Source organism: Thamnophis elegans, chromosome 2, assembly GCF_009769535.1.
Source record: "Thamnophis elegans isolate rThaEle1 chromosome 2, rThaEle1.pri, whole genome shotgun sequence".
In the NCBI taxonomy this organism is placed as follows: Eukaryota; Metazoa; Chordata; class Lepidosauria; order Squamata; family Colubridae; genus Thamnophis; species Thamnophis elegans.
The window spans coordinates 17582954-17596883 of record NC_045542.1 but is presented as its reverse complement, the minus strand read 5'-3'; the positions used below and the strand labels follow the sequence as shown (position 1 = coordinate 17596883).

The 13930-nt window shown below is 41.0% G+C and overlaps 1 protein-coding gene across 3 annotated transcripts in view; it reads right to left on the bottom strand.

The window, feature by feature from the left end:
• The window catches only part of LRP1 (LDL receptor related protein 1), a 337681-nt gene that overhangs the window by 47324 nt on the left and 276427 nt on the right, over positions 1-13930 (bottom strand). For all 3 annotated transcript variants that reach the window (XM_032212335.1, XM_032212336.1, XM_032212337.1), the window contains 9 exons: positions 13126-13239; positions 11054-11203; positions 9986-10108; positions 8511-8627; positions 6922-7050; positions 4752-4874; positions 2298-2438; positions 1217-1404; positions 177-360 (listed from right to left, as the gene is read on the bottom strand). In XM_032212335.1, the coding sequence (XP_032068226.1) occupies positions 177-360; positions 1217-1404; positions 2298-2438; positions 4752-4874; positions 6922-7050; positions 8511-8627; positions 9986-10108; positions 11054-11203; positions 13126-13239 (1269 nt within the window). The remainder of the gene's footprint in view (positions 1-176; positions 361-1216; positions 1405-2297; positions 2439-4751; positions 4875-6921; positions 7051-8510; positions 8628-9985; positions 10109-11053; positions 11204-13125; positions 13240-13930) is intronic.

Here is a 13930-nt window from a genome sequence, read left to right as displayed (position 1 = left end):
AAATCCCCATTCCCACCACACTCTGGGACCAGTCAGAGGTGGTATTTGCTGGTTCTCCGAACTACTCAAAATTTCCACTACTGATTCTCCAGAACCTGTCAGAACCTGATGAATTTCACCCCTGCTCACGCCCCCAAATATCAGGAACCATCGCAGCTCATAAGAGTTGGCATTACCTGTGACAGCTTTGCAGCTGGTTGGATCATCAGGCTTCAGAATGTAACCATCTGCACACATGCACTTGAAGCTTCCATGAGTGTTGATGCAAATCTGGCTGCAGGGGAAGGTGGTTGTGCACTCATCAATGTCAATGCAAGTCTTGCCATCATACTTCAGCTGGAACCCAGGGCGACATCTGCACTGCAGGGGCAGCAGAAAGTCATTACATGTTTATAGGGAGGGCCCTAGGAAATGCAATCTCTCTCTTGCTCACTGGGGGAAAAATATTTTTTTTCTCCCTGACTTTGTCCTACAACAAACTCAACTGGCAGGCTATGGATAGGCAGAAGATACATATGGATCTCTTGATAGTTCTCAACCAGGATCAATCATTCCCAACTAGTCAATTGTAAGAGTAATTTTTTCCCTTCAGCAATTCCACTGAAGACCGTGAGAGCCTGAAACCTTTCCAAGGACATTATACCAGGTGTGGCGTTGAAGCAGACGGTTCCCATAAGAAAGTGAACTTGTTTACATGGACTACGTAAAAGGTTGGGGGTTTGGCTGGGGAAAGTATTGTTTAAGTCTATGAACTGGTGTTAGTTTTGCTTCAACATTACCATGCAATGTATTCAATAGACAGTAAGAAATTCCAAAATGGAATGAATCTGGAGTTTTATTTGGATTCTTGAGCTGGATGTTGGTAGATTTCTAGTGAATGCCTCGTTACATTCAATTTAGGTGCAGATGTCTGAGCTGTAAAATCTGTATTTCTACATGTAGAAATATTTTATTTATTTGACATAAAGTACTGAAGGTTTTATGGCATATCAAAGTAGATTCAACAAATATGGCCAATACCCGCATCTTCTTGAACCTGTCATATATTTTGTCCATTAATTTATAGCTTCATGGTGGGAAAACAATAAAGTATATAACTGATAGGTTTCTGGCTCCAACAGTACATCAAAATCTACCACTTCTAAGTGCCTGGCGGGAGGGCTGGTCTTGATACATCCTCTTCCCCAAAACAGAGAAAAAGAAACTACATCCCAACCTTGTAGCCAATTTTGAGGTCCTCACACTCCTGGGAGCAGCCAGTCTGCTTCTTGTTCAGGCACTCATTGATGAAACAGTTCAGCTCATCAGAGCCATCACCACAGTCATCGTTGTTGTCACAAAGCAAATTGTTGGAGATGCACTGCTCATTGTGGCAGAGATAAAAGGTATCATTGCACTTGCTCTCTGAAATGATAGTGAGAAATCATTAGGACTGATCTCAAAGCAGTGGGTTTTCCTCACACACACCATGTAGCTTTCCATATTTGCACCTTCAAAGCCATCCCAGAAGAGCACAACCTTCTCTGCATGTGAGTCAACTATGTTTCCAGCCATAGTTGTATATTTAAACAACCTTCTGTAAACATGACACCCAAAAGGTTTCATCACAAAGCATGATCTCCCCGCCTCTAAAAGTATATCACTATCCGTAATATTACACACAATTTAATAAAAAGTATTTAATGCTAAAAAGACCTCACTATCGAAACAACATATTATTAATAATTAAAGCTTAGATTGAACTCTAATTTGTTCACTCAAAGAGTACAAGCAGTTCTTTTGCCCAATTCTGTTCCAATTAGGTAACAAAACAGCTACAAAATCTTCCTCAGTGTGGAGAATGTACTTATTTATAGCTTTATAAATTAAATATAACTTTTATAGCTTTAAAAAGTGAGTATGACATTCATCTGTATTCATGGAACAAGTGTAGCAATCAAGACAAGACATCTCTAGGACGTTGTGATCACTCCCATACTAGATAGCAATCTGACTCCTCCCTCTAGATCAGAGCTGTCAAACTCACGGATGCATAACACACTGGCCATGCCCACCCCCGGTTTAGCAAAGAGAGAAAAAGTTGTGATACATTGTGAGTTTGACACCTCTGTTCTAGATTAATTGAAGATTCCCAATGCTTTTAAAAAAGAATATAGAATCCTGCTGCTAGATTACTAATAAACTAGGAACAGCCCAATTAAAAGAGCGCTTCATTTTGTTCTCACTCTTTCTGATCATGGACTTGCTATAAACCAATAAAAGGTCACCACCCCAACCCCAACCTTCTGGAGACCTACCAGGGCTAGAACATCTTGGATTCTTGGGGGCTTCATCAGATTGGTCATGGCAGTCAAACTCGCCATCACATTCCCAGAATTTGTTGCTCAAACAGCGGCCATTAGCACAACGGAACTCGTTGGCACTACAAGTGGGGTACTCTGGGGAAGGTCAAAAGGGGAGGGAATAAGAAATCAAACCATGATACAACAGTGTCTCTTTTTATCATGTAACAGGATCAACATACATTTGAAGAACACCCTGTTTGCTTTACTGTAAGTAATATTATGCCACATGCAGAAAAAGGAGTAGTGAGACAATGAAGAGATAAAAATAGGAACCTGACCAATCTAATTAAAACCAGCACTATTCACTGTACTTCTCCATATTGTTCTATCCTTGCAAATAATCCTTTCTTTCATAATATCAATTCATACATTTTCATTCCTTAACATTCCCACCTCTTTCTCTTTTTGAGGTTTTCATCAACTCTGCCCCAACCACAACTTCCTTCCCTTCTGTTCTGTAATTTGATCCCCATTTATACTTTCCACATAACCAAACTACCTAAACATAATTCTTCCATATGAATTACTCAATTTTGTATTCAGTCTATATTCATTCAGCACTTATACATTCCTGGCCTCTCTTCTATTTTATGATATACACTTCTTCAGTATCCCAAACCAGCTGCATTCAACTTATTTTTATGTTTCTCCTGCCAGCCCTAAATCTCATTTCCAAGCGACAAAGTGGATATAGCCATCCATGACCATTTTCACTTCTTTTGAGAAACATACTAGATACTAACCGCTTACCAGCATTTTCATGTATTAGAAACATCTCCATTTTCCCACCTTCAATTAACATTCCACTGATGTACACAAATTTATCAGCTTGCTCTGGGTTTTCACCATTTATGTCTAACCTGCAATTTTTCATTCCATTTTTCTTGTCAAGCACAACTACTTTGCTATTTGATAGATCAATTTTCAGGCTCCTACCCTTCACTCCATCCTGGAATTTATATAACATTTACTAAAAACATTTTGAGTTTTCAGCAGGCAACATGGCATTGTCTGTATATCAAAATATGTACACGTTTATAACTCTGACCAATACACCTTTGCAGCAGCCTTACAATTTATTCATAAATATACTAAACAGATTAAATATCAGACATCTGTGTTACACACGCATCCAGGTTAGGCTTATAGTCATTCACTTATGCACATGCAGATCTCACAGTCCCTTATGTTTTATGTGTGGGATTCCCAAATAGGTGTGTCTGGAACATGCATATAAAACACCCAGCCATAGTTAACAACTAGGAAATAATTAGGAACACATACAAATCACTTCCAATCAAACATAGGAGCACTTCAGGTTCTGATATATAAAGATCCAATGAATTCAAAGTGGCAGGAAAACTTCACTAGTTACAGTGTCTGTTTGTTCTCCCACACATTTATACAATTATTCTCACCTACCCAAGTCCTTTTCAACCAAACTATCCAGGCATTAGCTGCAACAGTCCACACAACCTTAAAATTGCCAAGGGTGAAAAACAACGAGCTAAAGGAATCAAAACTATCAAATCTAGATCCAGTATGCTTAAAAGAATGGCCAGGCTTCACCAAGTGTCCCCTTTCTTCCAAAGCCTTGGATTCACAAAATTTATAGTTGTGAATTGATTGGGGAGGGAGCATTCTGTATGTTCAGCACCGGTCCTAGCTTCATTTGTCTGTCTTCATGTGAAGTTTCTCTTTTGAACATTAAAATACACTGCTAAATGACCTAACTTGCAAGGTGAAGCGAAAAAGTCTGTGCTATACCTGTTAGCTAAAATTACAGTACAGTCAAGAGATGTCTGCGCCAGTTTCTGGGGCCCCAAAACAGCTTGCTCACATGAGAACCACTACAGGAAATTGGCTCTCAGGGAACAATTAGGAAATGTCTTTCGTACATGGTGAAAGTTAATTACAACAGCAATAGCACTTCGACTTATATACCACTTCACGGTGCTTTACAGCCCTCTCTAAGCGGTTTACAGAGTCAGCATATTGTCCCCCAACAATCTGGGTCCTCATTTTACCCACCTCGGAAAGATGGAAGGCTGAGTCAACCTTGAGCCTGGTGAAATTTGAACTGCCAAACTGCTGGCAGCCAGTGATCAGCAGAAATAGCCTGCAGTACTGCACTCTAACCACTGCGCCACCACAGCTCTATAATCTAACTTTTTCAAATCAAGCTATCAAAAAACCCAGCAACTTGTTTCTCAATAAGCACATTTCCCTCAAAGCTCTTAAAATTATCTACATACTAATATTATATAATGAATTAAAATTTAATTATTTTGCTTTCAAGTTGATTTTACTTGCCCTCAGATAACCAAATTTGATTTGGCAGTAAGAAGATAAAAATTGGCGTACTGTGGCTATTCTCATGGTTAAGTAATAATTCTAGGCACTTACCACAATCTGGGGATTCATCAGAACCATCGCCACAGTCATCATCGTAATCACACACAAAATGTTTTGGGATGCACTGCCGGTTGTTGCACATAAACTCCAGTTCATCACAAGTGTTGTTGTATACTGAAATCACAGATTACATCTGAAATCAGTTATGTCATTTCCCTCTGTGTAGTTCTTTTCACTGGGCCACAATCAGTTTTTATTAATTGCAAACGCATGGCATGTGTACATTTTAATTTAAAAAAGCCTGTGATCAAATTCATGTAATTACTTCTTTCCACAGTTCATGATACCACTCTAATGGCAGAAAGTGAAGAGGAACTAAAGAGCCTCTTGATGCGGGTGAAGAAGGAGAGTTCAAAAGTTGGCTTGAAACTCAAAATTAAGAAAATTAAGATCATGGCATCCGGTCCTCTCAATTCCTGGCAAATAGATGGGGAGGAAATGGAGGTAGTGACAGATTTTATTTTCCTGGGCTCCAAGATCACTGCAGATGGGGGCTGCAGCCAAGAAATTAAAAGACTTCTCTCTAGCAGAGCGTGTGCTGTTCTATGTGTGGTATTTATGTGGTGCCTGTTGTATGTGGCTTTTTAGATGTTGATTTGGATGTGTTAATGGTTGGCTTTTAAGTTATTAGTTGTCCATTCCCTTCTGTCCAGACCTTGCCTTTTAAGTACTTGATAGGCTGGTGGTAAATCAGCACTCCTTACCACCAGCCTATCAAGTACTTAAAAGGCAAGAGCTGGGCATCAGGAAAGCTAATGACTTGAAAGCGATAAAGTCAACATATCCCAATCAATATCTAAAAAGCCACTTAACAACAGGCACTATAAATACCATACACAAAACAGTGCACATTCTGCTAGAGAAATGTTCCCTGAAGATGGGCTCCAGCACGAGTCCGAAAGCTTGGAAGACAAACCCTCTGGTCCCAGTGACTGACCCACATTGGATCCTGCAACCATTTTGCTTCCAGACAGCATTTCACCTCCTAGAAAGAAATGATGAAAATTGTTCCCCCTGGCTTTTGGAGATGATTTACCCACCACCACCACCACTAGAGATACTGGTGGGTGTCTGTCCCTTGTGAAGAAAGAAGAACATTTCAATTTCACTCTCTCTGGGATGGTGCAAATGATAGATCTCATTCATGATACAATGAAAGTACTGAAACAGAACAAGATGCACCAAAATGCTGGCACTACATGGAATTAAGAACATGATCAAAGCAAGATTGAGATTTATACAGCTGAAAATACTATCTGTTGCATATAAATAACTGCATCATTTTCTTTTTGCTTCTTCTGACAGACTATAGAAATAGGGCATCTAATTAGCTCAACACATTAGGCCAGTGATGGCGAACCTTTTCGGCACTGAGTGTTCAAACCGGCACACATGTGCATGTGTGAGCATGTGCACATGCTAGAATGCCGCAAACCCAAATACAAGCTGGCCAGTGCATGCATGCTTGTTTTGGGGGCGTTTTTCAGGCTATTTTCAGACCATTTTTCAAGCCGTTTTCATGGGTGTTTTTTGGCCCCCAAATGGTCGAAAATGGCCCAAAAATGGCCTGTTTTTCATCGTTTTCTGGCACTCCAGTGCCCATGAAGACCAGCTGGCTGGCGCATATGTGCGCGCCGGAAACCAGAAGAGCATCTGGTGACACATGATAGGTTCACCATCACGGGATTAGGCCCTGATTTATCTGGTAATGGCTATGTGAAATGTATAAAACTGATAAAGGAAGTCAAGTTGATTTTGTAGTCAGTATGTTATTATTTTATCCTGAACTTTCCCAAAACACAATAGGAAAACCAGCCTCTTTCACAAATAGAACCTCACAAAAGCTTCTGATCCAAGTCATCAGAAATGGATGAGGTACCCAACTTTGGCTGATGTCTTATAAAGAGGGATTTGGTACTTATCATTTTTGTTTTCCTTCCTCTATAATAGACAGCCTTTACCACTTAGTCCTTTTCCTGGACACAGTGGGAACTGTATACCAAACTATATAGGCAAGGTCTTGTTTATAAAGATGAAAAGCAACAGAAGCTTAGCTTGCCTCTTAAGGTAACCAGCAACATGAATAACAGCAAGAGCTCATCAAACCTCCAGCAGGAGACTGTAATCAAATACAGAACGTTAAGAAGAAGCAATAACTCACAGCATCCAGCAGCCACAGTTTCATCAGCCCCATCAGGACAATCTCTATCTCCATCACATAGCCAGCGTTGTGGGACACACAGGTAGGTGTTTGGGCACTGGAAGTTTCCTGCAGCACAAGTAGTATTACCTAAAGAGGCAAAAAAAAATTGAACAGGTACTGAGCCTGACAAAATCAAAAGTCAAGAATTTGTGGTTTTTCTCACCACCTTCCCACATTTTTTTTTCACATCGCATGTGCACTTCACACATCCACCATATTTCTTCAACTGCTGCTGGAACTAAAATAAAATCTTTACTCTCGGCTTTTCTTTTCCTTCCCTTTTACATATTGTTGTTGGTTGTTTTTTTTTTACTTTCAGGCCATCAAAAATTACTTAAACCAGGAGCAAATTTTTTATTTCTTTACAAACGTAAAGACTACTTCAGTCAACTGACTTAAGCAGTGTATTAGGAGCATGAGATGAAGCCTAGGCAGTATGAGATGAAGCCAATACAACAGTAAAATACAATATAAATAAATAAACAATCAAAATGTTCTACAGCGTTCAAGCCCAAAATCCTTCTAAAGAACCCTCAAGCTTCCAGAATGCCATGACAATGGAAGCTACCTTTGCTGGGGGAAGGTGGGGAGGGGAGAAGAGAGAAAGCAAGCTGTTACAGAAGAGGGGAAGCCCTTATCACACATCTCTCATCACAATCAAAACCAACAGATTGATTTTTAAACTAGTAAATGGCAGGGATGGGCAAATTAAGGCTCTGGCACCATACCCTAACCCTAGTTTCATTTTGGACCCTCTGCATTCCCCTTCAATCACCTTTACTCAAGATCAATGGAAGTTTCCTGCCTTTTTTGAGGTAGAAATCACAAGGGTACTATAGCTCAAATTATAACATAAATTTAACATTTTTTAAAGAAGAAAAAAGAAAAATAAATCAAAGAAAAATCTAAATCTGAAAACACATGACAATGGTTATGATAGAAATTTGAATAATTTGAATAATTTCCTCACCCACTACAATAGCAATAACATTTGTACATCGTCCCATAGCACTTTACATCCCTCTCTAAGCAGTTTAAAGAGTCAGCCTATTGTCCCCAACAATTTGGGATCTCATTTTACTGACCTCGGAAGGATGGAAGGCAGAGTCAACCTTGAGCCTGGTGAGATTTGAACTGCCAAACTGCTGGCAGCCAGTGATCAGCAGAAGTAGCCTGCAGTATTGCACTCTAACCACTGCGCCACCACGTCTCAGCCGAGCTCCAGGCTGTGCAGAGTTAGCCCGCAATACTGCATTCTAACCACTTCGCCATCACAGACCTTCAATCTTGTCACGTTAAGAGAATCTCCCAGATACCAACTGATTGTTCACCTCATAAAACACTTAATTCCTTTCATGATGTCACAAACACCTGTTCTTAGCATCAATCACTCAAACTCTCCCAGAGACTAGATTTACACCCAATCCCACCCAACTCCCTTCGATGCATCCACATTTTCCTTTTCATATTTTACTTGTATTTTGTTAAGTTCTAACCATTTTACCACCTTGCCTTCTCCTCCTTTTCAAATCAGGAACAACACTTACGGCAACGGTGGTCTTCATCAGAGCCATCACCACAGTCATCTGCACCATCGCACACCCACTGTTTAGAGATGCACCGATGGTTATTGCATTCAAACTTCACTGGGAAGCAGAACTTATCTGGAAAAAGAAATCAGGGATTGTTATAACCACTTCCAAACAATTCCAAAGTTTCTCACAAAGAAGTCCATGAAAATGGAACATTTTTTTCCAGATTTATTTAGTGTATGGCCTATCGTATATGAAATATATATATATATATATATATATATATATATATATATATATATATATATATATATATATATATATATATATAAATGTTAAAAAGATTGATGTTCAAATACCAATGTCTAGACCAGGGGTCACCAACATTTTGGACTTTAGGGACCACTAAATTCATAATTTTAAATCCTGCGGACCACTAATATGATCTGTCTAATGACCAGGTGGGTGTGGCCAGATGGTCATGTGACTGGCTGGGTGTGGCCAATTCGATGTCAATCACATCGAGGGGTGCCTTGCCGGCCTCTACTCGCCCCTTTCCTGCCAGCCACTCCTCGCCTTCCCACCTGGGCTTCTTAGGGTCTCAACAGGAAGCAGTTGTTGGAGCTAAGCAACCACCACCAGAAAGAGTTGGCAAAACACCTCAGTTCAAATTGGATCTGACCGAGAAGGAGGCTTAGCCAGAGCACCTCACTGAGGACTACGAGCATAGGCTTTCCAAGCAGAGGGAAGACCTGCAGGAGTGCAAGGCCAGGTACCGGTACCTGGAGACTCAGCTGGCTGAGATAGTCAGACTGTTGCAACCCATGATGCAGTCCCACTGGAACAAAGCCCTCCGACTCTTTGCCATAAGCTGCACTTTCTTCCAGCCTTCGTCCAAAGCCCCAGACCAGGAGGCTGAAGCAGATCCCAAGTCAGAAATTCTGCCCCCCTCTGACCCACACAAAAAGACCCCGAAGGGAGAGACACTCTGCAGCAACACAAACGTTCATTGCACGTATCCGGCCCAGGGAATGTAGTTTGAGGACCCCTGATTTAGTGCAATATAAAAAGTGCAAGTAATTTTCTGGCCATCTAACACCACTGAAGCGCAGCATCATTTATATTTAAAAAATCGGATACCGGATCGGTATATGCCCTCAGCTTACAGCTGGTCATGATGTGTGATCTACAGTTTAATGTAGGATATAAGGAGTCAGGCTGTGGGTAGAATACAATGCCCCATTTATACAGAGAGTCCCGACAGACACCATGTGAGATGCAAATCCTATTTGCAAAACAGCCGCTGCTGGCAGCCAGACTACTCTGTAGACTTTCCTGGCTTTCAAAATACGTGGCAAATAAACTGAAAACAAAAACTGGACCTTTTCAGGCACAAATGACTAGAGAAATCACAACTATTATTCAACTCCCCTCCCCTCCAAATTTACTGATTATTCTATTTATGGAAAAGAAAAACAACGGTGACTTACTGCAGTGGGTTTCATCCTCTCCATTCTCACAGTCATTCTCTTTATCACAAGTCCAGGTCATGGGAATGCATCTCCCACTTGGACAGGCGAAGTAGTTAGCTGGGCACTTAGATTTTCTTGAGCCTAGGAAACACAATGGGCCGGGGTGGAGGGGGGGGATAGAAAATGCATTATATTGTATTTTGTTGGTGGGAACAGAGAAAGAGTAGCATTACACAATGATCAGAGGCTTCATATTGGTATCTTTCATATCTTTGCATCAGGTAAATGGGTGGATGGAGCAGGCAAAGGAGAAGGGCATTCTACATTTTTCTAGCAACCAAACTTTTCTTAAAAGGTATAATTCAATCTATAGACAGACTAGCAACCACACACAGAAAGACAGACACACACACACACACACACACACATACAAACACACTCACTCCTCTACATTTCTATTCAGAAGCCCCTAGAGTAACTTACAAGCAATCTAAAATGTAGCAGAAAAATCCATATAAAATAAACACATCGCTAAAAATACCCTATAGCAATAAAAACAATCAGTGTGCTCTACTGATTCCAAAAAATTACAATTACTTATGTTCCGTCTTTCAAGATAGCAATTGTCCGAATAGTTTAAAGAGTAAGGCAAAGGTCCCTGGTCTCACTATAAGCTCCCCACCATCCCCCTGTAAAACCTCTTTTTTAAGAACAAAAGGAATATAGAGTACAGACTTAATAGATGGAGCATGTGTGCAGGTAGATTCAAATGGCAGTTCTTCTTTTGCCGGGGGGGGGGGGGGGATGGGCAGGGTAGATCAAGTGAGACCTGAATGGTGTCAGTGTGTGTGTCTCTGTGTGTGTGTTTCTTTCTTCCTGACTGTTCACTTTTTAGATCATCCTTCCCTTTCCCAAGAGTGGGAAAGATAAGGTGACCAAGGAAGGATTCTTCTCTCGCTTAATGGCTAAACAAGCTAGCCTGCATGGATATACAAGTTCTCTGAATATTTGCTCCATTTCACCAGAGTTCAAGGTCCTTCAGCGTTCGGATGGTCGGAAGGGTGGCTTTCACTGGAAGATGCTCACCTGGACAATCCTGCTCATCTGAATAGTCACCACAGTCATTGCTGCCATCACATACCCAGGATGGAGCGTAACACATCGAGGTATGCTCACATTTCTGAAAATTGACATTTTTCACTCCCAATCTGAAAAAGCTGCTGCAGTCAGTGGCAGCTACCAAAAGAGAAGAAACAAACCGAATGTGTAAATTCTGAGAAACTTACTGGACAGGCCTAATGGAGCAAAGGCACTCCGACGAATCAAGCCATTGCAGGTTGTGTTCAAAAATGTGGAAGCGTAGAATAATGTCATCTTGATCTATAACTCTTAATAACATTCCATATTGCAATTATTTTATATCCTGTCTTCCAGGGTACAGTTTTCACAAAGCAGCCTATCAGAACAGGCGCAAGCTACTATATATATATATAAACGTGTTTGTGTGTGTTCCAACATAACTCTGGAACGCCTCGAGCAATTTCATCCAAACTTGGTACACAGATGATTTAGTCTCTGGAAACATATTGTGAGGGTAAGACACCCCTAAAACCCATTGGTATGTGTGTGTTCTGATAAGATACAGCCTGTTGTGCTTTAAAATGGCTTCTACTGTACTGCCGTAAAATGACTTCTACTGTGCAGCACAGTGCAGTTGCTTTGGTAACGGCTTCACAGTACTCCACAAGGGGGTTCCCTCTGGTAAGGGGGAAAATCCAACATTAGAAATTACGTTTGGTCTGGACATTTTCCCCCTATAAATAAATACCCAGGCAACACTGATTTATCAGCTAGTTGAAAATAAAAACAAAGAATATTTTACAACGAAGAAGGGGTTGGTGGGGTGAATGGGAGGGTGACCCCACCCCAGGACAGTTTTTGTTCTGTATCAGATAGGCAGACACATTTCAATGAAAGAAGAGTGTTATCTCTTCCACATGCTTGTGTGTCATGTATAGTAGCAGTCATTTGTTGGAAAAATGGGAAAATAATCCACTAGCTAGCTTAGGTCATACTGTTTCCCAGAAGCCCTTCCTTTCATCAAAGAGAGGGGCTTGTGTTTTGGATGCTTGATGAAGTATCTTTCCTCTTCATAGTGTCATTCATTATATAATGGAAAAGCATGTGATTCAATGCTAACGAAAGTTCCCCAATTACAATGGCAGCAGCATATTAGACACATTCAGCTTGATGTAATAACCTATTTTTCCTAATTCTGTTAGCCGCTCTTATTGGTATACCCCAGCAATCCAATTCTGACTCACTAGTATAAAATATGGAAAATTTTAGTGCCATGTTCAACTATGGAGCTAAGATTCTTGGCGTAGCTGCATAATGGACATCTCTTGCACCTTTGCTGCTTGTCATAACAATAACTTTGACTACTGAATTTTCTTGAAGAGTTCAAAATCCAGACTTCCACAAGGTTTTCACAGAGATCACTCCTTCCAATTTTTCCACATCAGAGAATGCACCGCTAAACACCTACGAGAATTATGCTTCCAGGACTATATTAGGGATTGTTATGATGGGGGCTCTGGAATACGAAAGCCCTCCTTCTGAAGGAAGAGTGGCCTTCACTGACCAAAGACCACCAGAATTATCCACAGTGATCCTCAGCGTACAACCATTCCAACAGTTTGAAGTTACAGCGGCACTGAAAAAAGCGACTTATGACCGTTTTTCACTTGCAACCATTGCAGCATCCCCATGGTCACATGATCAGAATTCAAACACCAGGCAACGGACTCATATTGATGACGCTTGCCATGCCCCGACGCTTGCCATGGTCAGCTTTTACGACATTTTGACAAGCAGAGTCAATGGGGAAGTCAGTTTCACTTAACAACCGTATCACTAACTTAACAACTGCGGTCATTCACTTAACAACTGTGGCAAGAAAGGTCGTGAAATGGGGCAAAGCTCACTTAACCGCTGTCCCACTTAACAACAGAAAGCTTGGGCTCCATTGTGGTTGTAAGTTGAGGATTATTTGTACTGAGTGAGTGAATTGGCTGGGCAAAGCCTGCAGAGGTTTATAAGATGGCTGGGCTGGTAAAAAAAAAGACATCGACCAACATTTCATGTGCAACACTCACTGCAGTTCATTTCGTCAGAAGCATCTTCGCAGTCAATCTGTTGGTTGCAGCGGCTGGAATTGCCAATACATGTCCCGTCCCGGCAGCGGAATTCAGCAGGAGCACAGCTTGTCTCTGGAAAGAATGGGCCAGTCCAGTCGTTATGGGTCATTCTGGCAACTGCCTTCATTTTCTCGTGCTGCCCTTCCTCCATGAGGAAGGTCAGAGCATTGGCAAATCCCTGGGGCTATTTCTCTCTCTTCCCTTTAAGCCACTTCCCAGACTGTCTATAAAACAGCAGGGTTTTCTAACACTGGATGAGGGGGCTGTTGCAGGAGGAGGCTGTTTGAGCTTTAGCATTTGGAGGCAACCGGCACAGCAGACAGACAAGCTGGTCTGCTGCGGAATTTAGGAGGGAAAGGGAGCAAAACCTTACAAAGGCAAAGCTCATGTCACTTGAGGAAAATGCTGGGTAACTTGGAAAAATGAAATGAAACTTTTCTGTGTCCAGTATTTATTAGGAGCTTCAATGACTTTAGGGTTAATTTGTCTGACAGAACAAAAAAAAAGACTCCCCCATGCTCCAAAATGCCCAGGTCATATACATGTTTTTTCCTACACCCAGCATCCCGATGCCACATCTTTTTATCCTTGCAATAGGTCCCAAAGATGATTAGGTTGAAGCAGATTGGAAAGAAAGAGGAGGGTAAATAAAGATTTAACACAGGAGGCATTTTATTGGGCCTAGCTAGCAATTTTTTCCTGTACATGTTTAATAATTTAGTTTAAATTAATTACTGAACTGTTTCAGAAAACAGTTGTTAAG